At 41.8% G+C, this 26,387-nt stretch overlaps 1 protein-coding gene across 1 annotated transcript in view; it reads left to right on the forward strand.

The window, feature by feature from the left end:
- Positions 1-26,387, forward strand: part of LOC115472229 (calcium-transporting ATPase type 2C member 1-like) — a 181,733-nt gene that overhangs the window by 77,913 nt on the left and 77,433 nt on the right. Inside the window, exons 10-11 of the mRNA XM_030206430.1 lie at positions 16,380-16,430; positions 23,632-23,798. Coding sequence (XP_030062290.1) covers positions 16,380-16,430; positions 23,632-23,798 — 218 coding nt within the window. The remainder of the gene's footprint in view (positions 1-16,379; positions 16,431-23,631; positions 23,799-26,387) is intronic.

Below are 26,387 nucleotides of genomic sequence, written 5' to 3' on the forward strand. Positions count from 1 at the left end.
GGTGGAGATAGAGAACACTAATGAGTTGTGCCTTATGAGGTCTTGTGCATAGCAACTCAGCCAGTATTCTCTCTCTCCGGCAGGTGGATACAGCTCCTGTGCAGTGTGGTGACTTTTCTGTGTGACATCCTGTCCTGCTTGCAGGTTCTGTGAAGGTTGGGGTTTTGAATATCCTGTGCTTCAGGTGTAAACCCTAGTGGCCTAGGTCCCTCCCTGCATCCCCTTTGACACTTTCTACCTCTCTTCTCTGTCTTCCCCTTGTTATTTTTTTTCTCCTGCCTCTGATTAAGAAAAAAAGCCACTGAGTTTCTCTGAGTGGGTTCTTGTGGTTTGGGAAGGCTTTGGGGTAAAAGTTCCTTGGAGGTGATGAGACTGACAGTTTTCTGTGGATATTGTGCCTTACAGTATGTCAGAGCCCTTTAAAAAAAAAATTGTGTGTGCTGTAAACGTTCCCCTGCCGGTAAATGCTTGCTCTGCGTGCAATCAGCTCACATGCTGGTTCTGCTGATTTTTACTGCCGGTACAGTGGCACACGGGAGTCAGACAGATTCAGCTCCCCGTGCACTTTTGTCGGGCTTGGCAGCAGCAGCACCCACACTCCACAATGCTACAGCGGCCATCTTATTTGCTGAGTCCCTGCTCACTGCTGCGGTCTGGGACACTGTTGCTGTGGGTCTGGGAATCTGCTCAATGCTGTTTTCGCCTGAATTTATCCTCCTGTTGCATCAGGCATTTTTGTTGAAAATGGCTTAGACTTCCTCTACCCTCCCGCTTGCTCTGCTTCCGAAGAGCAGATTGCAAAGAAGAGGAAAGTTTTGGTGCTGCAGGATGTGGAGGACGTTTCTCCTTAGGAGTCGAGGTGTTGTCTGTGGCTTCAGACCACTCTGTTTCTGGAGATTCCCTGACTTTGTTTTGGGGACAGAAGGGGGAGATGATTCTACTGCAGAGTTACCTTTATTAATCAAGTCTATGGAGGCTTTAAATATTCCTTCTCTGGCTTCTCAATCCACAGTGCCGGCTCCTATTATGTCCAGTACTAAGAGGCCTTTTGTATCTTTCCATATTCATGAATCTATACAGGAGCTTATTACAGCTCAGAGGGCTATTCCTGACTCAAGCCTCAGAGTGGCAAGGGTTATGACCAAGCTATATCTCCTTTTGCCAGCTGACTTGGAGCAGTTTGCTTTGCCCAAAGTTGATGCCCATACCATGGCGGTTACTAAACGTACCACTATCCCTGTCGAAGGTGGCATAGCACTTAAGGATGTGCATGACTGAAAGCTAGAGGCCTCCTTGAAGCTTGCCTTTCAGATTGCAGCTTTAAACTTTCAAGCAGCGATTTCTATGTTGTGATGAGGGCTTCTTTATTGTGGGCTCAGCAGTTGTCCACCTTGGACTTGCTCCTGGAATTTCTTCCTTCTATTGAGGCAGGGTTATCTTATTTGTCAGATTTGTTCTGACATTCTTAGTGCGTCGGACAAATGTATGGCACTGGCTATGGTTGAGACATTGGGCGGCTGATGTGGTGTCCAAGTCTTGTCTGGCAAAGTTGCCTTTCAGGGGGCAGCTCCTCTTTGGAGCGGATCTTGAAAAAATTGCCAAGGACTTGGGGGGACGCTTAGGTCCAGCATCTGCCTGAGGACAAACCTGAAGCTCATCTCCGAACATCTAAAGCACGCATTTGAGAAGCTCTATGGTATAGACTTGGGGAAGTCTGTTTCTGCCTCTCAAAAACCCCAGTGTTGGGGTTCCTTTCGAGGGGGCAAAGAGTCCTTCTCAGCTGCCTCTAGGCCCTCTGCCTCTTCACAGGTCTCACAATGACTGGGTCGAGGTTCACTCCTTGTCCGCAGTTATAGGAGGAGGACGTGTTTCTCTCTCTTACAGGGAGTAGACCACCATAATTGTGGACCAATGGGTTCTAGATATCATTCATCATGGCTACACACTGGAATTTTACAAGCCAATCGCAGATCTTTTCTTATTGTTGCCTTGTGGCAACCCTGGCAAACATAAAGCAGTGCAGGCTACCTTGAGAACCTTAATGTATCTTGGTGCTATTCAGCCGGTACGTCCTGCAGAGAGGGGCAGAGGCCGGTACTCTATTTTGTAATTCCGAAGGAAGGAGGGTCCTTTTGCCCAGTTCTGGACCTCAAGGGAGTGAACAAGTTTCTCAAGGTGCAACACTTCCAGATGGACTCTACGGTCTGTCATACACTTGGTCCAGCCAGGTGAATTTCTTACCTTAATGGACCTCAAGGAGGCTTATTTTCATGTTCCAATTTGGTCTCCTCACAGGTGATTTCTCTGGTTTGCAATCTTAGAGAATCATTTTCAGTTTGCAGTTGTGCTGTTTGGCCTGGCCTCTGCACCTTGCACCTTTTCCAAAGTCGTGGTGGTGGTGGCCTTCCTTTTTTTTTTATTTTTTTATTTGTTATTAACTTAAACAAGCCTTACATCTTGTATTAGAAACACAGAGTTAGAAAATCATTTAAACATATGATTATCAAAATCATTAACATAAACATATATTTTTCTCTTCCTTAGACCTCAATAATTGGGGGTCGTTTGAACATAGACAAGGAGATCAAAGGAAATATATCAAAATAATTAAGGCGTTTCTCTATTTACTCAATCTTAAATATTAATCGGCTGTTATACTTCTCACTGGGGTTACACTGGAGAGCTTTTTTTGATCCAAAAAACTTTTAAGTTGGTCAGGCTCAAAGAAAACATGTTTCACATTTTGATATTTCACAATACATTTACATGGATAGGATAACAAGAAACTAGCTCCAATTGCCCTGGTTTCCTCTCTAAGTAAGTTTCCTTTTTTCTTGAGTCATCTTAGTCACGTCTGGATAAATCCAAACCCTTGATCCACAAAAATTTTTCATAGCGTTTTTAAAGTATTGTTTCATGATGGCATTAAAATCTTGTTCAAAAACCAGTGATATTAGTAAAGTTTGTCGCTGGGTTATATCTGAGAAAGATTGTTCCAAAAACGCTGAAATATCTTGTAAGTCCTGATCACTGGTCTGAGGATTGGTCTGAGATCGAACTTGTTTCGTTTCCCTCTCTTTATTTTTAGACATGGGAATATATCGAAGAGGGGGAATATTGTAAATTTTCAATCAAGTGCTTTCTAAAAAGTTCCGTCGAGCTCAGGCCATTTATTACCGGAAAATTTAATATCCTTAAGTTCAGACGTTTATTAAAGTTTTCAATTTGTTCAATTTTCCTCAATATCACTGTTTTATCTTTAATCAAAACGGCATTAACCAATTTTAGCGACACAACTTCTGATTGAATCGAGTCAATTCTAGTTGTGGTATCAGTTTTTAGATTTTCCATAGTTTCGGTTAAAGTATTTACTTTACTTACAAGAAATGAGGTCTCCTGGGCTGTATGTGCGACCGTTTTAGTCAAATCTTGAATAGCTCTCCAGATTAATTCCAGCGTAACCACCTGGGGAGCCTGAATCTCCAACGATGATTCCTCTGCCCTTGTTGGGTGGGGGCCGCCATGAACCGATCGTCACTCTCGCCTTCTGAGGCAACTGGATCTGACCTTTTCTCCCTCCGAGAAGCTGGACAAGGTGGGTGATTAACCTCCGGTGGCGAAAGTGATGTTTCCATTGCCAAGTGAGCTGACGTTCCTTCATCGACGCCCACAGCGGTCTGCTGCATTCCGGCTTCTTGTGTAAAATTTGTTGTACATCGGTCGAGCGTTATCTGGACCAGCGAGGAGGTACGAACCGATGGCGGTAGGTTCTTTACCACCCCTTTCCTCTTAGAGTGCGGCATTTTAGAAGGTAAACAGGAAAAATATCTTGTATCCAGAAATGCTCAAACGTTCACAAACAAAGTAGAGTCGCCATCTTGGAAACGCCCCGGTGGTGGCCTTCCTTTGCAAGCAGGGGATCCAGGTCCACCCTTACCTGGATGATTGGTTGATTTGGAACCCTTCTTGTCTTCGAAGTACTGAAGTGATATCTCTCCTCTCTTCGCAGGGTTGGGTGGTGAATCACGACAAGAGTCATCTCCCCAGTATCTCTCCACACTCGTCCTTCCCTACACCCCTTCCCGTGCACTCCGCTCCATGGATAAATCCTTCTTATCTGTTCCCTTCTCCACTACTGCCTCCAGACTTCGCGCCTTCTGTCTCGCTTCACCCTACGCCTGGAATAAACTTCCTGAGCCCCTACGTCTTGCCCCATCCTTGGCCACCTTTAAATCTAGACTGAAAGCCCACCTCTTTAACATTGCTTTTGACTCATAACCACTTGTAACCACTCGCCTCCACCTACCCTCCTCTCTTCCTTCCCGTTCACATTAATTGATTTGATTTGCTTACTTTATTTATTTTTTGTCTATTAGATTGTAAGCTCTTTGAGCAGGGACTGTCTTTCTTCTATGTTTGTGCAGCGCTGCGTATGCCTTGTAGCGCTATAGAAATGCTAAATAGTAGTAGTAGTAGTAATCTCACCCCCACTCAGACACTGGAGTATTTGGGGGTATGCTTCAGTACGAGGACAGGAAAGGTTTTCTTCCCCAGCATTGTCAGCTGAAGCTGCGGCATCAGATTCTTAATCTTCTCGCTTCCCTACCCGCAGGGATTATGTTCAGGTTTTCGGCTCTGTGGCGGCCACCGTGGATATTCTGCCTTGGACCAAGTGCGACCTCTGCAGTCTTCCCTGTTGAGCCGGTGGTCTCTGGTCTCAGAGAATTATGACTAGTTAGTGCCATGGTTGAGTCAAGCCAGACAGTATGACATGGTGGCTCCTTCCTACCAACATTCGGGTAGGGCTACCCTTACAGACTCCCAATTGGTGTATTCTCACCTCCGATGCCAGGCTATTTGGATGGGGAGCCCATTGTCTCCATTAGTCTGCACAGGGTGGCTTCCTGGTCCATCTACAGATTGGAACTGAGCTGTGAGGAAGGCTCTTCTCGCCTTTGCATCTCTTTACATCTTACATCAATAGGCAGGAGGGGGGACAAAGAGTATGTCCCTAGCCCAGGAGGCTTTTCTTCTCTTTTAGTGGGCAAAGTTGAACATCCCGCTAATCTCAGTGTCTCACATTGCGGGTTTCCCAAAAACTCAAGTACGTTTCCTCAGCAGAGTGTCTGTAGACTCAGGGGAATGACAGCTTTTGGATGCCGTGTTCAACCTCCTCACAACGCAGTGTGGCCTACTGATTCTGGATCTGATGGTGTCCAGGCTTAATGCACAGGTCGACAATTTCTTCAGCCATAACAGGGAGACAGGCTTCCTGGGAGTAGAAGCACTGGTGCAACCTTGGCTGACAAAGGGTCTGCTCTATGTTTTCCTTCTGTGGCCGCATGTTGCACCGGGCTCATTATCCAGGACTGGTGATTCTGGTAGCTCCAGACTGGCTGAGACGTCCTTGGTATGCAGACATGGTGCGTCTTCAAATCACTCCACCATTGCCTCTTCCTCTACATGTGGGTTTGTTGCATCAAGGTCTAGTTCTCATGCAGGATCCCTTCCGCTTTGGTCTTACAGCCTGGCTATTGAAAGGGCACATCTGAGGAAGAAAGGTTATGCGAAAGACATTATTACGTTGCTGCAAGCGAGGAAGCGATCCCTTCTTATGCTAGAGTGTGGAGGACATTTGAGATCTAGTCTAAGCATAGAGGTTTTTCTCCATTTCATGCTTCCTTGTCTCATATTTTATTCTTTCTTCAGGAGGGATTCAAAAGTTTGGTGCTCAATTCTCTCAAAGTTCAGGTGGCAGCATTGGCGTGTTATCAAGGTTGAGTGCAGAAATGTCTCTTTGGCTACTCCTCCTCAAATAGTAAATTTCCTTAAAGGGATTACTCATCTGTGTCCCCCTCTCTATTCCATTTGTCCTCAGTAGAGTATTCACTTGGTTCTTAAGAACCTTCAGTTGGCCCCCCCCCCCCCCCTTTGAGCTTCGTTCGGCCACCATCAAAAATCTCACTTTGAGGGTGGTTTTTCTGGTTGCTGTTCCGTCAGCACGGAGGGTTTTGGAGCTTCAGGCTCTCTTGCAGGGACCCTTTTCTCTGTTTCTCTGACTCGGATTTACAATACGGAGGGCCCCTTCCTTTTTGTCCAAGATTGTATCTTCTTTTCATGTCAACCAGACTGTTTCTTCCTTCCTTTACCAGGGAGGACTATGCGTCAGAATATTCGTCCCTTCAACTTTTATATGTTAAGCACATGCTTATGCACTATCTTTCTTCTACAAATGATTTAAGGCATTCAGATCATCTTTTTGTTCTCTTTTCAGGACCCAGGAAAGGTCTGCCAATGATGGCCAGATGGCTGAAGGAGACTATTTCTTTTGCTTATATTCTGTCGGGTAAAACTGCACCGTGCTGCAAGGTTAAAGCTCATTCTACCAGATCTTTGACTATTTTGTTGGCAGAGTTTTGGGCAGTTTTGTTAGAGGAGATCTGTAGGTCGGCAACGTGGTCTTCCTCTCATTCCTTTGTTACTGTCTATGTGGCTGCTTAGGCAGATGCTTCTTTCGGAGCCACAGTGCTTTCTGCAGGGATATCAGTCTTTCCTTTCTTAAGGATTGTTTTTGTATATCCCATTTGTCTGGATTGACCCTTGAGGCATAGTGAAAGGAAAACTTAGTGACTCACCTGACTTTCTTTTAGTCCCAAAGGATCAGTCCAGAGCCCGCCCTTCTGTAGTTTGCTGTTTTGTATGTATATAGAGTTTTCCGGTTCCCTTATTTTGTGAGGCACATGTTTTGCCGTATGTTTCATGGTTTATTCTAGTTTATAGAGACTGGGGGGTTTTCTTTTGTCTTTCAATCACTCTTCCACTGCTGAGCTGTCTAATACTGCTGAGTTGCTATGCAGAGGACCTTATCAGGCACAACTCATTAGTGTTCTCTGTCTCTACCTGCTGGTGGATGGGCGCAATTCATTTGCACTAATCCTTTGGGACTAATTTTTCCATGTGTGTGCTTTTCACATTCTGCTGTCTAAAAAAAATACAATTTGAAGTGTAATAAAGTAAGAGTTTCACCGATCTGTGAGAGACATATTCCATGTTCTTTCACACTGAAAGCTTAAAGCATGCTAAAACTCATTGCATTAAATAGTCACACACCTGGATTCAATATTTGAATGCATGACACATATGGCTTTTCTTCAGCAGTGGCTTCCTTCTTGAAATCTTCCAATGCAGGCTGTGTTTGTAGAGCACTCCAAATTTGTTGTACAGTCAGCACATTTTCTACTGTCAACCAGAGACTTTTATAGTTTTTTAAAGTAATCTTAGACTTTATAATGGCCTTCCTCAGCAGTTTCCTTAACCAATGGCTATTAACTAGACAGCTGGCCTGACTGAGTTAGTCACTTTATAATGATGACCTGACAGTGCCCCAAGGGATATTCAAATACATTGATATTTTCTTGTAGCCTTTCCCAGTCTCTGTCTTTCAGTACCTTTATCTCAGAGTTCTTTCAGCAGCTCCTTGTTATTTAATTCATACAACACAAATAGCTTATTTTTCATTGAGGAGTATTTTAATCAGCCAGCTGCTGTAACTGGATTCAAGTGGGCTGTATTTAACTTATGTGCCTTGTTAAGGCACTTTTTGGAAAATGAGCTAATTTGGGTTTCTATAACAAAGGGTATGAAGATTTAGGCAATCAAGAATTTTTGGGTTTAAATTCTTTTTAAAATATTTCTGTGATTGTACCTGCTAAGTCCACATTTTGTAAAAAAAAAAAAAAAAAATGAGACAAAGCGCTTAGTTTATAGCTGATCTGAATATGCGTGCTATTAAAATTCAATTTCTGCCAAAACTTGCATAATCCCATATAGGCTGTGAATTAAAAACAATTATTTTTTCCAATACCTGCTAAGTTCTTTTATGCTTACTTTGCATTTTTCTCCATTTATATGCTAACAGACTTAGCAGGTATTAGAACAAGCCCTCCAGTTGTTCTTTCAGTTCTTTCGTGTTGAAAGAATAAAGTCTGTTGTTCAAATCAGTGAAACAAACTCCTAGTTATTACATTACAGCACTCAAGAAAAAGACCTAGGTCTCATTTTAGACAATACACTGTTAATATTTGTTGGCCTGTTGACTTCTTCAGTGCAGATAGATACAGGCTGATGACATCATAAACAACTCACTGTGTCAGCTACAGAACACTTGTTGCCAGGATGCTTGCCATAACCTTCATTTACCTTCAACCAGCAACCTGGAGCCAGCAGGGGAATCTTCTTGAGAGAGAAGCAAAGCATAACTCAGCCCCTACTCAGCTCTATGAGTGGGTCTTGGGGGTGGGAGGAGGGAGTAGGGTTGCTCCTGTTTGGGGCCCGGGCAGGGAACTTCCGGTTTCAGCCAAAACCAAGAGGTGAATTTCAGCCACAGATTTAGTTTCAGCCAAAACCAAAAAACCTGGTTTCAGTCAGCCTCTACTGGAGTTGAGAGAGAAGGTAAGCTGGAGGGGAAAAGATATGATCAACTGGAGGAGTGGCTGGTTGAGGGGAATATCTCAGATGACAGAGATTTATTTATGTGTTATTACACAATGCTACTAGGTTTATGATAAACATATAGTGAGTGCTAACCTCTGAAGCAGGGGTTGGGAAGTGGTTGATTCTAGAACTGGTGAGGGAGGGGAGTAGGAACTAGTAGACGGACATGGATAGAGAATCAGATGGACAGAGAAAACAAAGAGCAGCAAAGGGTAATGATCTTCTGTAGGAATTCAGAAGCAAGAGAATCGGAACAGGAAAGATATTTTGCGTGAGAAACTTGCATAAGCTACAGAAATATCCTATTTCCTCTACTAAAGAGGTGAAAATCAGTGTTTACATGAATGATGACAAACATGGTAGTCATACAAGAATTTCTTATAAGCTTTCAGATGAGGTGTACACGGTGTGAGATGCCACTAGCGCTCAAGCTGAGAAAGCTGCATTTTCATGAGGTGGAGGTTACCATAGCACCAGATGAAAGACTGCTTAGGGTGGGCAGACATCAAAGGAAAACTGATTTGTCTGCATATTTTTCATTCATCTGAACCACAACTCCTATACTAGCAAAAAAGATTTTAAAAAACCATGCAAATTCATGGATTTTGTAGCATTTTCAACTTATCGCAGAGCATGTCCTGGGGAGTTTAAATAGGAGAAAATGAACAGTGGAAAATTTCCTTTAAATAAAAAAAAAAATCCTTCACTTAATTCAGTACAGGCCATGTTTCAGTTAAAAGGCCTGCATCAAAAGTCTGAAGATTGTCTTGTCAATGATTAATCAATGTTAAAAGCACCCAAATCTCTAATGATTTAAGTTCAGCATACTTGTTTTCAAACGTTATAGTGCATCCTTCCAACAATATGAAATCCAACAAATCGCAAAATAAAATGCGCCACTCTTGTGCATAAGTTCATGAACTTATGGTGCAATCCAGCTATGTATTTGCCCAAGCATCAGAAGGTATTTTTTTGCATGACACCCAATCCCATCAACCATTGCAGCTGCAATGATGAGCAAATGAGAAAACCACCACAGAGTGGCACTCACTACCTTTCAAATAGCAAGGAACTGTCATGTCAGGGGAACCCCAACAAATGAACAAGGGCATCATGTTTACATCTTAAATTCACTTTTGAGGTAAATGAAAAGTATATTTTCATGAAATTAAACTGATTAGAAACCAAGGAAAAAAACTAGAGCATTAGCTAAGTTGTTATTGCAGTTTATTCAGTGGATCCCCAAGCCACTGAATGACAACTTGAAGAGTTGTAAAACATCAAACAGTATGTTGAGATACTACTACTACTATTTAGCATTTCTATAGCGCTACAAGGCATACGCAGCGCTGCACAAACATAGAAGAAAAACAGTCCCTGCTCAAAGAGCTTACAATCTAATAGACAAAAAATAAATAAAGTAGGCAAATCAAATCAAAATGTTGCAACTGAACAAAGAAAATGTTCAAAAGTTGATAGTGGATACCCATTTGTGTATGCTGTTGGAAGTGCACACTGAAAACCAGTGCCTAGCTCTGCCCCCACTTCTTGACAAACACAGACCCTGACGGCCCCCCCCCCCCCCCCCCCCCCACTGCAAGCTCCCAACAGCAACCCCATTATGACATTCTACAAAATGGTTATGGCCTGATATCAGCCACTACAGATTAAAAGTGACAAGGGGATTGCTTGTGCTGTTCTCCTTCCATCTCCCCCTCACCTGGTAACCAGGGATGGGGTAAGATGGGGGATACAGTCTTTGTAAACAAAAACAAAGAAATTAAATTGTTTACAAAATGAAACAAGATATGCCTATTTCATTAAAAAATAAAAGTGCTTCCCTGGTGGTTATACATGTATTTGAAGGAAACAAATCATACATTAAAATGCTAGATTGCAGTCTTTTTACTCTTTTAACAATTTTGTACAAACATTTGTGAGCTGCTTTTTTTTTTTAATGAATATATACATTTATAACAAAAATGTAAACTTTAAAATATTTAATATTATTGAAGGTCATTGCATAAGGCTTGACTTAAGGTTTCTGTCATTTTATTCCCATGGAAAAATGAAGTTATATGTAGCAGCTATTCTCCAAGGACAGCAGGACTTAAATCCTCACCTATGAGTGAAGTCATTGACTGAGCCCAGGTTAGGAAGCAGTATTCCCAGCAACTTTTTCTAGAAGCCTTTGGGTGTGCTCACCACACAAGTGTGCCTTTTTCTATCTGCCACTGTTGCACATGACCTTCTCATTCTTGAGTCCAGGAGCTGTATTTGATGCAAAGGATGCATCAGCATTGAGAGAGTATCAATCACCATAGACATTGAGCATCAGTAGGGTCAACTTGGACAGTCATTGATAATTCCCATCTGAAGAAGAGGAAGGATTTCATCTTATTTCATTGGTGTCCAGAAAGTATGATGCAGAACCTTGAGTGGAGGCTAAGGTGTCTCGTTATTGATGCCCATCAAAGCAAGGCACTGAGGTTGTCAATGTCCTTGAAGTGACCTGAAACCAGGACCACTCATCTGTGCCATCGATTAGGGTGCAGCAGCCTCCATGAACGCAAGACACCAATTCTAAGGGCAGCTCATGCAGGGATGCAGCTCATCCCTCGTTGGAATGCTACATCTTCAACATCACTGATTTCAAAGGCAAGTGCAGTCTAGTCAATATTTGAGAACCATGCTCTTGCCTGAAAGATGCCCCAACATGCATTAGGACAAGACATAACAAAGAGGTTCCCTATCATTACATAAGGAAAAATATGTATGTATGTATTTAAAACTGGTGTTTTCCACACTATCTACCATTCTAGGTGACTTAAAAAACACGCACACACATAAAATACATGAAACACTGGAATAAATACATAACAAACTGAAACATACAACAACAGATCATGTCTTGATAACAAATATAGAAGATCAGCCAAAAGGAAATAGTTAATAATGTTAATCTTGTCACTTCATACACCCAGTTGCTTAACTCTACTCTTTAAAGTTAGAGGAGAAGACCTGTTTAAATAGGTACACTTTCAGTTTCTTTTGAAATGTAATCATACACATTGGCCCATCTCTCTGGAATGCTTTGCCAAAAGAGTTGAGAATGATGGTTACTACAAGAAAACACTTCCATAAGCCTCTTGAAGATGGATTTGGGGGAAAGAGGGAAAATATAGCAAATATGAGCCAGAAGATCTCAACAATCTAGGAAGACGATACAGTTTCTATACAGAACAAATACTCATGCCCCGATACAAGCAAATGCGGACGCTAGAGGCCATTAGTACTGGACTAGCACCCACATTTAGTGAGCACAGAATGCTCAGAGGCTATAGCGCAGGAAACAACGAGCTCACAAAAGATTATCATGATAGCATGCTAATGTAGTCAAATGGATGTTAACTAGGTCATTTCCTATTCCCTCCCAATGCTCTGAGAACAGCGCTCAAAACAAAGCTGCCTTTACAGCTGAAAAAATGCCAGCTCAAAGGCATTAGGGTGTTTGAAGAGAGGATTTCTCACAATTCTTTCTTTAAAATCTGCTGGTTTTACTTTAATTTTTAAGGAGAAGGAAGCCCCTAAGTGCCTGCTGTGAGAAACAAATGTACGCGAGTCCGAGCAAAGCCAAAAGTGAAAACACACATTGGTGCCTGGTTCTTGCATTTAAATGTAAGCCTTCCAAGTAAATAAATAAGTAACATTGAAAAGCTTATATTTAAAGGCACACAAAACAGATGCTAATTTGTGCTTCATGTCTGTGTTTATTTGGCGCATGCACACATGAGCTGGGCTTACCACGAAACTCTTCAGCGCATGCTCCAAGTACGTCTCCCCTCCTTGCTTTCGTTTTAACAGTACACATCTAATTTACATACCATTTGAGCATTGTTGAGCTAATTTTCTGCACTGTGAGTTCTGAGCAATGGTGCCTCAGTGCTTCTTGATTCAGTGCTTTAAATACAGTTATCAAAAATTTTAAATTGTGTTTTCCACAACAGGAGAAATGTAATCAAACTTGTGAGTTCCACTGATGCTCTGAGTGGCAGCATCTGAAGTGTCCTTAATGTAGAAGCAGACAGACCAATGTAGAAGCTAATGCAATAATCTAATGCTGAAAACGCTAATGACTGCATTACTGTACAGAAATTTATTGATAACATATTTAAGGCATGAATCAAATACAGTTTTAATAATGCTTTCCTTAACAGCAGCATTAATCTTCATTTTTATATTGAATTTATAATAAATAATACCCAGACTATTTACGGTGGAGCTGATCAGAATAGACTTATCTTTAACCTTGAGTAGCTTTGGTAATGGAGTTGTACTAACAAACCAGAATATCAAATTTAATGCAAGCTTATGTGATATCTAATGCTTGATAGCCTTAAGACAGAGTACAATAAAATCAATTATCTGCAATGTATCATTAACTGGAACAAGGAATTGGACATCTGTATATAGCCCATAGTGTACCCCAAGAGTAGCAAACAATTTACATATCAAGGCAATTTAGTTATTTTAAACAGCATTGCTAATAATATTTAAACTTGGGGCACCCCAGTCGGCAGGGAATTCTATCAAACATTCCTACCAATTACTTCTCATTGTAGGTGATAAGATTAAAAAAAAAAAAAAGAAGACTTGAGCCAGTCAAGTTCTTTGCCAGCTATTCCAACTTCCCTTAAGTGATTCATCAATATCTCAGGTTCTGTCAGAAGATATATCCAGAAACATTGGCACAAATACAGTTCCTTGATCAAAGCTTTGTTGAATCACTTCAAAACTAAATAGAAGCAGGATCTCTGTTCCAGAATATCGTTGAAACACAAATTGGAAATGATCAAAAGATATGAGTGTTCACAGAATCCTGCAGCTGCTGTAATACTGCTTTCAACCCTCCCTGGTCCACAATCCTTACATTTTTCGGTCCAGTAGTGCACAATACTCATATCAGTATAGTCATCACCATAAACAGCCTGCATGTGCAGTGAATTTCAATTGGAGGGACTCAACAAAATTCCGTCATGTTATGTTGCTTAAATTTCACCAGGTGCTCACTGCATTCCTCCATTTCACTAGAAATAGCAAAACAGCTTCTTTACTGAGACACTTCTTTCCAACTGAGGTGAAGGAAGAGATGTCGAAGAACAAATAATCAAGTGTAGCATGTCAGTGCTACTATCTGTTGATGAAGGGAGAGGCATTACTTTTCATTTAACCCCCGTAGTAATGTCAAACCAAATAATCTCCAAATGTAACAAGTTCTTTCTGATGTCTACAATGATTTCCTAACAAAATGTTCTTATGTTAGACTTTAGCCCATTTCCTTTTGGATTTGCAGTTGCTTTGTTAAAAATAAGTGGCAAATTGTATTTCAAAAGAAGGTGAATTTTTTAAAACATATGTCTATTGTAATCTAAACAATATATAATACCACTGTACTGCCTTTCCACTGAGTAATACTGAAAATGATACAAAAAACTCAGTGTTTCTACTAAATATAATTCAAATTTATTAAGGAGGGAAAAACAGCCTCACAGAGCTCCTAGACTATATAGCTGTCTGTTGGAGCTAAAGCGGATACTTTTCTTATCCTCTGTTCATCATTGACTCAAAAAAAACCCTCCAAAATATCATGCTGCTCACTGATGCATTTAAACAATTTGTGAAAATAACCGTAGTGGCAATATTCTCTACTGACTAATTATTTTATCAAATTTTTGTTCTTTTTGTTCTAAATACAGCCTTCACAAATCAGCTTAGTTCAAAAGGGCACTTATCTTTCACACTAGAGGACTTTAAATTCAATTCTTATGTTGCTCCAAACCATAGATGGCCAGCATTTCGAAAAAAACTGCTTCAGGGTCTTGGTAGCGCTTATCCTCTGTTGATGTAAGAAAAGTTTAGGTTAGTTGTCAGTGCGATTATTAAATAATAATACACTGATCATTAACACTCTCGCCCCCATACTTGAAACGCTCTAATGATATTCTCCAGTGCTCTATGTTCTACTTCCTTCAAAATGGCTCCGCTATATACTGCATGACGTCAGACGCCATGCAGTCAGTTGGCCAATCAGGTTAGAGCACCATCGGGATCTTTAAATGAACGTTAAAATTTATGTCAACAAAAGCAGTAACTCAAAAGAAATGGCACCATTCAATTCTGGAGTTCAGCCCAGTAGGTTCCAAAGAATGCAATCGAAAGATCCATTTCTGCTCAAGTTGTAACAGAGTGTGCATGGGCATTTCAAGTGTGGTAATTGTAGTTTCTGCGATATTATGGATGAGACTACAACTTTTATTAACCCAGTTGATCATAAAATGTACAAGTTAAGGTTGTTGACAGTATGCACGACTGAGAATGTAATTTATACCTTGAGATGTCCGTGTAACAAGATTTACGTAGGACAGACATCTCGAAGGTTGACAACATGGTTAATTGAGCATAGAAGTGCTATACACATTGAAAAAATAGGTTCACCACTGGTAATGCATTGCAAAGAGAAGCACCATAAATTTGAAGATTTGAGATGCGTCATTTTGCAATCGGTGCGGAAGTCTCCCAGAGGAGGGGATTTCCGTTGGACTCTGTTACAACTTGAGCAGAAATGGATGTTTCGATTGCATTCTTTGGAACCTATTGGGCTCAACTCCAGAATTGAATGGTGCCATTTCTTTTGAGTTACTGCTTTTGTTGACATACATTTTAACGTTCATTTAAAGATTGGCCAACTGACTGCATGGCGTCTGATGTCATGCAGTATATATCGGAGCCATTTTGAAGGAAGTAGAATGTAGAGCACTGGAGAATATTGCTAGAGCGTTTCAAGTATGGGGGCGAGAGTGTTAATGATCAGTGTATTATTATTTAACTAGTAAAAAAGGCCCGTTTCTGTTTGAAAGGAAACGGGCGCTACCAAGGTTTTCCTCTGAGTGTGTATGTTTGAGAGAGTGTATGTGAGAGTGACTGTGTGAGAGAGGCTTCTGTTCCTGCTGCTGTGCATTCCCCGTGTTGTGCTGATTCGCTGCTCCGCCCCTCTCCCTTCTACTGGCCAATCTGGTGTGGGTTCTGTGACGTTACTATTATCTACTCCAACTCCAGACCACCTCCAAGGGATCCACGGTTCCAGGCAGCCTCAGAATGTTGGAGGTGAGAATTATTATATAGGATAATCGCATTGACAACTAACCTAAACTTTTCTTACATCAACTGAGGATAAGCGCTACCAAGACCCTGAAGCAGTTTTTTTCGAAATGCTGGCCATTGTTGGCTTGGAGCGACATAAGAATTGAATTTAAAGTCCTCTAGTGTGAAAGATAAGTGCTCTTTTGAACTAAGCTGATTTGTGAAGGCTGTATTTAGAACAAAAATTTGATAAAATAATTAGTAGAGAATATTTCACTACGGTTATTTTCACAAATTGTTTAAATGCATCAGTGAGCAGCATGATATTTTGGAGGTTTTTTTGAGCCAATGATGAACAGAGGATAAGAAAAGTATCCACTTTAGCTCCAATAGACAACTATATAGTCTAGGAGCTCTGTGAGGCTCTTTTTTCCTCCTTAATAAATTTGAATTATATTTAGTAGAAACACTGATTTTTTATATCATTTTCAGTATTACTCAGTGGAAAACGCAGTACAGTGGTATTATATATTGTTCAAGTGAATTTTTCCACACCCTAATAGTTGATATTTAGTGGATACTATTGTAATCTAAAGCCATGTTAGTCTTTATTTGGTCTTGGTTAGAAATTTAAACAATGGACAGACACACAGTAATACATACAGAGGCCTGGAAGTTGATATACAGAGGCTTTTTTTCTTAAAATTAATTTCATCTTGCTTATCCTATGTCTTTTCATCCCATAGGTTGCAGTGTTCTACAGAGCTAGTCCCAGGCATAAACTGAAAATCATAAAGGTACAGAATGTTTTTAGTTCCACAGGACAAACTAACAATTTTTCTAGTGTTAATAGAAATAAGTATCACTGGTTTACAAAAATAAAATCAGCTACAGAGTGTCAAGGTGGCATAGACATGGTGGTAAGATGTTCTAGGATTTCTCAGTTGATAAGCAGGGGAGATAAAGGTGACGGAACCTGTGTGTGATGCTTTCCTCAAACTCAGGAAACCCATGCTTTAAAGGAGCATGTATGAGATTCCTGTGTTGACCACCCTTCTATTCTAGCTCTCAGACTTTTTTTTCTTCATGGCATAAGTGAGCGCATTGACTTGCCCTCCATGTTTTTATATTGCCCTAGGTAATTCTAACTGAAACAAAACTGAACTTTTTCTTTTTTATACTAAGAAACTGTAGGTGCAGTCATTGTCTTCCCTGCTAGGACCAAATAATGTATCTGGGAGCTGAATAGTTTTCTGTGACTGAGCAACTTTCCGTGTACCTGTAGGAGAGCTTGTCAAAAAGAAAGTACAAGCCAGCCAACCAGCCAACAGACTGTGTAAAAGGTGGGATAGATATGAAAATAAATAAGGGGCTTGAAAGCAAAGGCCTCTCTTAACTCCCCCGCTCAGAGTAAGGGAGTAAACAGCATAAAACAGAGTGGGGTTCTTCAAAAAGTCTGTGCGTGTTTCCCGCACAGTTTCGTAATGCCAAGAGCACAGAACTGCTTTAAATCCAACAAAAAGGATAAAACCATTAAGAGGCAGCTTAGCATGACATTCTGGAGTGGAGTCTCAGGACACAGCAAAGGAAACAGTGGAGATAACCAAAAAGCCAGAGTCAGCCCAAGATGTCTTCAAAAGAGAGTTTCTTTTTTGATACTATCTCATATGGAATACAAAAAAAGCGTGCATGATTGCTTAGAGAACTTGACATGGGCCGTTTTTCGGCTATACTGCCCTGCATCAGGAGTTCAAAAAACAGTCTGAACATCTTTATGCCCATACACAGTTCTAAGGCAACATCTTCAACCTGTAGGTCAAATCTCTTCAATGTCGGAGTATCTTCAGGAGAAGTAGCAGGAGGGCTGTTCCTACCCCAGGTTTTTGGTTAAGTTGATAAAATGTCTTGGTCTCAGGACTGCAAAAGTTCCAGAATGTAAAATGGACTTCAGTTATATTCTATAAACTATGTAGACTCCCAAAGAGTCATTAATGGGCTCATTTTCGAAAGAGAAGGACACCCATCTTTCGACACAAATTGGAAGATGGATGTCCTCACAGAAACGTCCAAATCAGTATAATTGAAATCCGATTTTGGACGTCCCCAACTGCTCTCCGTCGCAGAGACAGCCAAAGTTTACGGGGGCGTGTCGGAGGCGTAGCAAAGGCGGGACTTAGGCGTGCCTAACACTTGGACGTCCTTGACCCATAATGGAAAAAAAGGACATCCCTGACGAACACTTGGACGACTTTACCTGGTCATGTTTTTCTTACGACCAAGGCACAAAAAGGTGCCCGAAATGACCAGGTGACCACCGGAGAGAATCAGGGATGACCTCCGCTTATTCTCCCAGTAGTTACTAACCCCCTCCCACCCTCAAAAAATATCTTTCAAAATATTGATTGCCAGTCCCTGGAGCAGTTTTAGTGGGTGCAGTTTACTTTAGGCAGGCGGACCCAGGCCCATCCCCCCCCCCCCACCTGTTACATTTGTGGAGGAAACAGCAAGCCCTCCAAAACCCACCAGAAACCCACTGTATCCACATCTAGGTACCCCCCTTTACCCATAAGGGCTATGGTAGTGGTGTACAGTTGTGGGTAGTGGGTTTTAGGGGGGGGGGGGTTTGGGGGCTGAGCACGCAAGGTAAGGGAGCTGTGTACCTGGGAGCAATTTCTGAAGTCCACTGCAGTGCCCCCTAGGGTGCCCGGTTGGTGTGCTGGCATGTCAGGGGGACCAGTGCACTACAAATGCTGGCTCCTCCCATTACCACATGGCTTGCATTTGGTCGTTTCTGAGGTGGACGTCCTTGGTTTCCATTATCGCCGAAAATCAGAAACGACCAAGTCTAGGGATGACCAAATTTAAGGATTTGGACGTCCCTGACGGTATTTTCAAAACAAAAGATGGACATCCATCTTGTTTCGAAAATACAGGTTTCCCCGCCCCTGGATCGGGACGTTTTGCGAGGACGTCCGTATCAAAACATGGACGTCCCTTTTGAAAATGCCCCTCTAAGTCTCCCAATTCATTCTGTTCTGCAAGAACTACAGTTAGATGTTTGGAAGACTCCTTTGTCAGTTCATGCAGCTACTATTAACCTCTTAGTTAGATCCTAAATGTAAAGTTTACTCAGCAGCAGTGCATGACTTCTGTCAGCTTCTTTATCAATTAGTAGTATTGGAGGCAGCCATAAAGAAACCAAAATTCTTATTTTCCTCTTGGTACAGATCACAAAATCCTAGATATAAGGGGACATAAGATTTAACTAACTGCTATTAAGAATTTTGGCTCATCAGTTACCAAGCAAAGCCAAACTGCCATTTGCAAAGAAAAAGGGGATGAGATTTTATATACCGCTTTTCTGTGGTTAAAGTCAAAGCCGTTTACATATTGTAAACATGCACTTATTTTGTGCATGGGGCAACGGACAGTTAGGTGACTTGGCCAGAGTCACAAGGAGCAGCAGTTGGACTCAAACCCAGTTGCCATGGTTCTCAGACTGCTGTACTAATCGTTAAAGGAAATTGGAGTGTATGAGTGTAGTACTCCTATACTCCAGTTTCTCCTTTACATGGTACACTAGCCTTGTCCTGGTGCATTGTGCTGCCATTTTTCATGATGGTGGTGCCGGAGGCAGGAGCGAGTGGGCATCGCTCCTACCTCTTGTGTTCAGGTATGGTGGATGGGCTTGAGCTGTTCTGGGGAAAGAGTCTGGGTTGGGAGGGGGGTTCCACTAGACACCAGGGATTACATTTTTTTAATCAAGGGAAAAGGGGAGGGCCACCAGACTACCAGGGAAAATATTTGAAGTATGGATGGGGGGCCACTAGTCTACCTTGTAAATGTTCTGATTTTGAGGGTTGGGTTACTACTGCTACTTATTCCTGTAGTGCTGCTAGACTGTACACTAAACATATACGAGACAGTTCCTGTTCGACAGAGCTTTCAATCTATTTGAGACAGACAGACAGGACAAATAAGGGATTAGGGAATTAACTTATTGTGGGAGTGATTAAAACAGCCATGGGTACTGAACAGGTTAATAGGCTAAAGCCCACTTTTTAAAGTCTGCTTTTAACTCCTAAGTTTGAATACAGCTAAAGACTGAGCTAGTTGTACCAAGTAGGAGAGGGGGTAAGGGATCCAATGCCAGGTACCTGGGGCACTGTGATCAGATTGGGGGGGAGAGGGTTGTGGGCACATACAGATACAACCCTTTTTGTGGTGTTATTGGGATACCTGACACCTAGCATAAATTCTAACAGGAATAGGTCTCTGATAATACCAGCCTTATTGTCAGAAGCAGATGTGTTCCCGCTTATCCTTAGATCCAAGCTCACTGTGCCCTAAATAAGAGAAAAACCTAAATCCACAACCAAGTATTATAAAAATAGTGTGCATTTATTTACAACAGCAGCAAAGATAGTGTGCAAAGAAGACGAGAATAAAGACACAGTAAGTCTTATCATAGAAACAGCTCAGAGTAAACGCATATAAATCCCTAACTAGACTCCTAAGTAAGAATCACACTGAACCCACAACACTTACACAAAAGTACATGGCACACAAACAACCTGTTGCAGACTTGTAGCAGGTGGTAGTATGTTCCTCAGATGTTCAGTCAGATTCCGCGCAGTCTGCTCCTTGGATGGAATGTTAACACAGCAGCCTTTTGCCTCGTATATGAACCCCTTTTTATACAGAAATTACAGGCTTCAACTGTGCTAATGATGTACATTCTTGCCTTGGGGATTATGCACACATGTCGTCATCTCCATTGTTGGGCCCTTGAAGTCGTAATATTGTCTCACTGGCTCCACTTTGATGGGGTCACCTTCACAAGAAGCTGGGATTTCATAAACAATGTGCAATGTGCCAGCCACAGCATCTCTCCATCTGCATGGGAAGATGCCAAGTCTTTCGCTGGTCTGGCCAGGATGTTGATGCTGATAGCAGCCTTGTTTTTCTAGCACATTGGGATCCTTGTTAGTAGTCTTCGTCTGTATGCAAGGTTGTAGCTTCAAAAAAAGATGGAATAACTCTGAGTATGCATCTTAAGGTCAGGTTGCTAATGCTGGACAAAGCCATGTATCTTTGTTATATAGGAACACATATAGTGCTTCATGCACTTATTTTGCTCCTACACAGGGGGTGCTGATAGACATCCACTCCTCTCAGCCAGCCTTTCTACACTACCCTGGACCTTGTGAAAACTTTTTCTGTAATAGCCATTGCTTGGTCTAGGCCTTCATAAGTATGCCTTCCCAGATGTTGAGGGAGGCATACTTATGAAGGCCTATACTAAGCACCATGCTTCAAAAGTCTTCTTTTTTTTTTTTTTTTTTTTTAATGCATGCCACAGGAATACAAATACATCGCATTTGCATGTGGGGTGTGGGCAGGGTTTCAGTGTGAATTAACACATGCGCTGAACCCTTTTCCATTGGTATCCTGCGTTAAAGCAGTGTTAAACCCACAGTAACCATACGGGAAATTTTCTGCATCACCCTTATATCTGTGGGCCAATAGCTAGTACTGTTAATTCAACTTTCAGCTTTGAAGTCACCAGTAAGTGTGCCTGCATCTTCCCTGCTTGTCAACAGATAGTTGCTTACCTGTAATGGAGGTTTTTTTCCTAAACAGCAGGGGCATGCAGACACACTTCTATCCCTCCCTTCACCCCACGTTTTTTTTTCTTCTAAATATATATATATATATAACTTCTGTTTTTTTTTGTTATGGACTGAGGCCCAGATGCATCAACCATACGTTAAAAAATCAAAAACGTAAAAGTCCTTACTGAAGTTGAAAAAATGAAGAATGCACTAAAAACAGAAGTCCCACATGTTTGGTTCGGTATTTGAAAGTCGAATGCATTACAGAAGTGTAATCCCCGTTGTTAATCTGCCCGTAAAGAATGCGCAGAGCAGCCAAGCGTTATGCTGGCTGCTCTGCGCATGCCACAAACGTCAAAACCCAAAACAAAAAAAAAACACGTTGAAAATAAAAGTGGCAAAGGCGCTTGTCAGGAGCATGCATTAAAGGCCATTTTCCAATGATGCTAGCAGCTAACAAAAACGGAATGCAAATGAGAAACTACCATTGAAATGTGGACAATTCGGAATGCACTAACCATACCGACGATTGCAACGAATCATTTACTGTGAGAAATTTAACGTGAGCTCAGACCTGTCGTTAAGGTCTGAGCTGTCATCTCCCCGCTTCCCCCTGCACCAAAAAAATCCAAGCGCTACCAAAAGAACGATGCAGTACTTCATAGGCTTCCCCCTGCATCAATACAAAGCTAAACATACATAAAAAAGGATCGGGAGGGGGCAAAGGCACTCGTCAGGAGCGTCCTGTATGGACGCCCTTGCCCCCCCCCCCCCCCCCCCCCGAGGTCGCCGCTGCTCCCTGCTTCCGCATGTATTAAATAAAAAGTAAACACAAAAATCCAAAGTTTAGCAACCCCGGTCCCCCTCCCTTCCTGTCTCTCTCTGTTTCTCCTTCTCCCATAGCTCCACCTCCTGGCATCCTCCGCCCCGTGCCCCGCCCCCCTGAGGTCATCGCCGCTGCTCCCCCCCTCTACCGGACCCCCCCCTCCGCTTTACGTCAGAGGAGAGCTGGCCCAGGAAGAACAGAGGGACGTCTGAGAAGGCAGCACTGATCGCCAATCAGCTGTTCTTGCCCATGCAGCGCCTTCACACAGAGGGGAGAGGCGCTGCGCAGGACGGTAAAGTGGAGGGGGGTCCGGTAGAGGGGGGAGCGGCAGCAATTACCTCAGGGGGCGGGGCACGGAGGCGGAGGATGCCGGGAGGCGGAGCTATGGGAGAAGGAGAAACAGAGAGAGACAGGAAGGGAGGGGGACCGGGGCTGCTAAACTTTGGATTTTTGTTTTTATTTTTTATTTAATACATGCGGAAGCAGGGAGCAGCGGCGACCTCGGGGGGGGGGGGGGCAAGGGCGTCCATACAGGACGCTCCTGACGAGTGCCTTTGCCCCCTCCCGATCCTTTTTTATGTATGTTTAGTTTTGTATTGATGCAGGGGGAAGCCTATGAAGTACTGCATCGTTCTTTTGGTAGCGCTTGGATTTTTTTGGTGCAGGGGGAAGCGGGGAGATGACAGCTCAGACCTTAACGACAGGTCTGAGCTCACGTTAAATTTCTCACAGTAAATGATTCGTTGCAATCGTCGGTATGGTTAGTGCATTCCGAATTGTCCACATTTCAATGGTAGTTTCTCATTTGCATTCCGTTTTTGTTAGCTGCTAGCATCATTGGAAAATGGCCTTTAATGCATGCTACGGTTGAAAATTTCTTTGTTAAGGGGTCCTTAAAGGGTCGTTAAGGTTTAGTGCATCTGGGCCTGTGTGCTAGAATGGAGTGTTGGTCAATGCAGGAATTCCTGCGCATGCTCAGGGTTCTATTTAAAGCAAGGCTTCCCTGAACTTGAAGAAACTCAACTTGAGGAAATCACCACTCACAGTCTTCATCCAAAGGATGTTATCAGTAAGTGTGACTGTGTTCCTCTGCTCTGTATGGAGAGTAAGCAACCATGCTTTTCAATGATTGTGAAAATAATAATGGTTAATGTGAGAGCCTGAGATTATATGATCCAGAACCTAGATAGTCTCTGTAAAGTTGTGTAGGAGGGCAGTGGCCATAATACTGTATGCAAATCCAGTAGCTGATGCTGGAGGAGCTTTGAAGGATTCAGGTTTGGAAGAAGCTTCTCTATCAGCTATTCACTCAGCTGAGGGTTTGCACTGCTCATATGAAGAAGGTTAAAGTAGAAATAAGAACAGTCAATTATAGTGCAGTTTTAGTGTTTGTTAGATATAAATAGCAATAGTTAATTTGAAATGAGAAATTTGTTTAAAATCACATTTCATACAGTAGTTATTGTATTTTCTCCCTTGTTTTGAATTATGTCCTTTGAAATAACACTAGATTTTCTAAAAATTTGTTTTTCTGGGGTATGGGTTTTTTTTATTCAGTCTCTGCAAAATATAGGTTCTGTGGTAGCTATGACAGGAGATGGTGTTAATGATGCCGTAGCCCTGAAAGCTGCAGACATTGGAGTAGCGATGGGGCAGACGGGGACAGACGTATGCAAGGAAGCAGCTGATATGATCTTAGTGGAAGATGATTTTCAGACAATAATGTAAGTTTTCTGTGGTTTTTTTTTTAAATATATATGTTTGGAAAGATGATTAACCAGTTGATACACAATGCAGACCTTAATCATGGCTGTTAGGAGATGCGTTAAAGCAATTGTGTATTTCAGATTGACTGGTGAAGTGGACTAATTGGTTGTGCAGATGTGTAAGAAATACTTTATTTATTGGTATTAGTCACCTTTATGAAGATTCACCCAAGGCGGTATACAACAGGTATAAATTTGATGTACAGTTTTGTTAACAATATAATAGTAAAATGACCAACTATAAGCAGAAGTACAATCAAGATAAATTTGAAGACAGGCAAGAAATAACTTTATACAGTATCAAAAATGTTCACATTAAAACAGCATATTAGAACAGAAATGTAATTCATGACAGCAGATTACAATTGATAACATCATAATAAGCAGAATGGAGGAACATTCATATGGAGGAACACAGATATGATACTTACGATATCTCAATACATATGAAACCCCTTATTAGTCATTCACATCATAGTTATATCAGCACTACCTTTGTAGTGGGTTTCTTCTAACTACAGCATTTCAGTCTTCTAGTCGTACAGAAAGGCACTGGCCTACATGTATATCACTAGCTGTGATACATACACATGTGCCTGTTAAAGTATGTCATTTGTGTTGTGCTTTATGTTGCTCTTCAGTTGACCTTTTTATTCTTTTCAACCCAGTCTTCGTAAGGGGTGGGAATGTCTGTCAGAAATTTAACAGAAAGAGACCAAATTTGGTGTGGGGGAAATCTGGTGAAAAGAAATATTCAGGTCAAACATATTTCTTTTCTAAACACTACTGCGTTGATACATTCTCATAGGGTACAATTTATGGACAATCTCTTTCTCAGAAAACTTTTTGAAGTTTTAAAATTTTCTTTTCTGCCACCCTTATATCTGTGGGCCAGTAGCTAGTACTGGTTTTTTGTTGGGCCAGATTGGATTGAGGGTTCCAGAGAAATAAGTTCCTCAAAAATGGCACAGTGTATTTCATGCGAAAAGCAGATCCAGAGAAACATAGCAGTTAATGAATTTCTCGTCTACTCTTCTGGTCACAGACTTAAAAAGATACAGAGACATGCATACATACAGCACACAACATAGACACAGATACAGGTATACACTTTGCATATTACACCTTATGAACTGCAGAAGGTGGCAGTCTTTGGAACAAGGCAAATGTTGAGGTAAGCATTAGCTGTGAATCTGAGAGACTGAGCATACCCTGGCATAGGTGTGAGGTAAATTTCTGTCATTGTATGTGTATAATTACCTCTTTTGGGGACATTGTCCTGAGAGAAAGACACACGCAAACTCTATCTTGGATTGGAAATAATTCCTTGGTGATACTCTCAATACTTTTCTCTCCCTCTGCTCCTTGCTACCATGCAATGTATCAGCAAGCTCTTGATCATCTGAAGGCTGTGGGATGCTACTCTATTGTGTAGGTTCTCAGACTTTCTCTTTCAGCTTTAAGAAATCCTAATAGAACTATTACTGTTAATCTTCCACTGGCATGGTCTGGAGAACCTGGTCAATCCTGCTGCTTCTGCATGTCACTTGGAGGCTTTTAGATGTAGGGTTTTTACCTCACCCCAGATCAACGAAACGGATTTACCTAGCCCCAATTTCCCCATTGCTTTCACTAAAAAAACAGAATTAGAAATCTGTGCATGCACTTCAGTAAAACAGTGATTGGATCAACTTGTGTGGCTGACCTGGGATAAGGTGGAAGTCCTATTTGGGAATCTTGCCACTCTCCTTCCTCTTCTGGTGGGTTAGTGGAACCTAGCCAGCCTCACTGCCTCTTGTTCGACTCACCTGGGCTGAAGAATCCACCAGCTCTATTCTTCTCAATTCTCTGGAAGACTTGGGGACCCTCACCAGCTGTGATGATCTTAGTATTTATTTATTTATTTATTACATTTGTATCCTGTGCTTTCCCACTCAAAGCAGGTTCAATGCGGCTTACATAGTAATAGGGAATACAGAATATTGTTGGAGAAAGTAAAAGTTAAATATACCAGAATAATAGATGAGTAGGTAGAGATAGGCAGTGGAGAAGGGAGTAAGGTAGGAGATAGTCTAGGTCAGTGTCGTTGTCACATGGATATGTGTTAAGTAGATGGGTTCATAAGATTAGTCTGGGTCATTAGGATAGGCTTGCTTGAATAAATGGGTCTTCAGTGCTTTCCGGAAGGGCAAGGCTCAGAGACCCTGCTAGACTTCACACACAGGACCTGGCAAGATTGCCCCACATGCATCAGCTTAAAGGTGGCTCTGGTTCATCTGGTTACTACCTGTTTCTTTTTTTCTTGACTCAGACTTTTATATGAATTCTTGGAGATTATAGAATTGCCAAACACTGAAAGGTAAATTCTTCAAAGTTTTGCCCCAGCATTAAAAACAGTAGGGACTGTTTTGGCACTAGCGCATGGACAGCCGCTAGCGCGGCTTAATAGATGGAGCGTAGGCGATTATCAGTGGTAAATTTTTAACTGTTTTTGTATTAGAACAAAATAGAGTAAAATTTGATAAATTTTCCTTTTGGGTTTGTTTT

This window comes from Microcaecilia unicolor, chromosome 1 (assembly GCF_901765095.1).
Source record: "Microcaecilia unicolor chromosome 1, aMicUni1.1, whole genome shotgun sequence".
NCBI classification, from domain to species: Eukaryota; Metazoa; Chordata; class Amphibia; order Gymnophiona; family Siphonopidae; genus Microcaecilia; species Microcaecilia unicolor.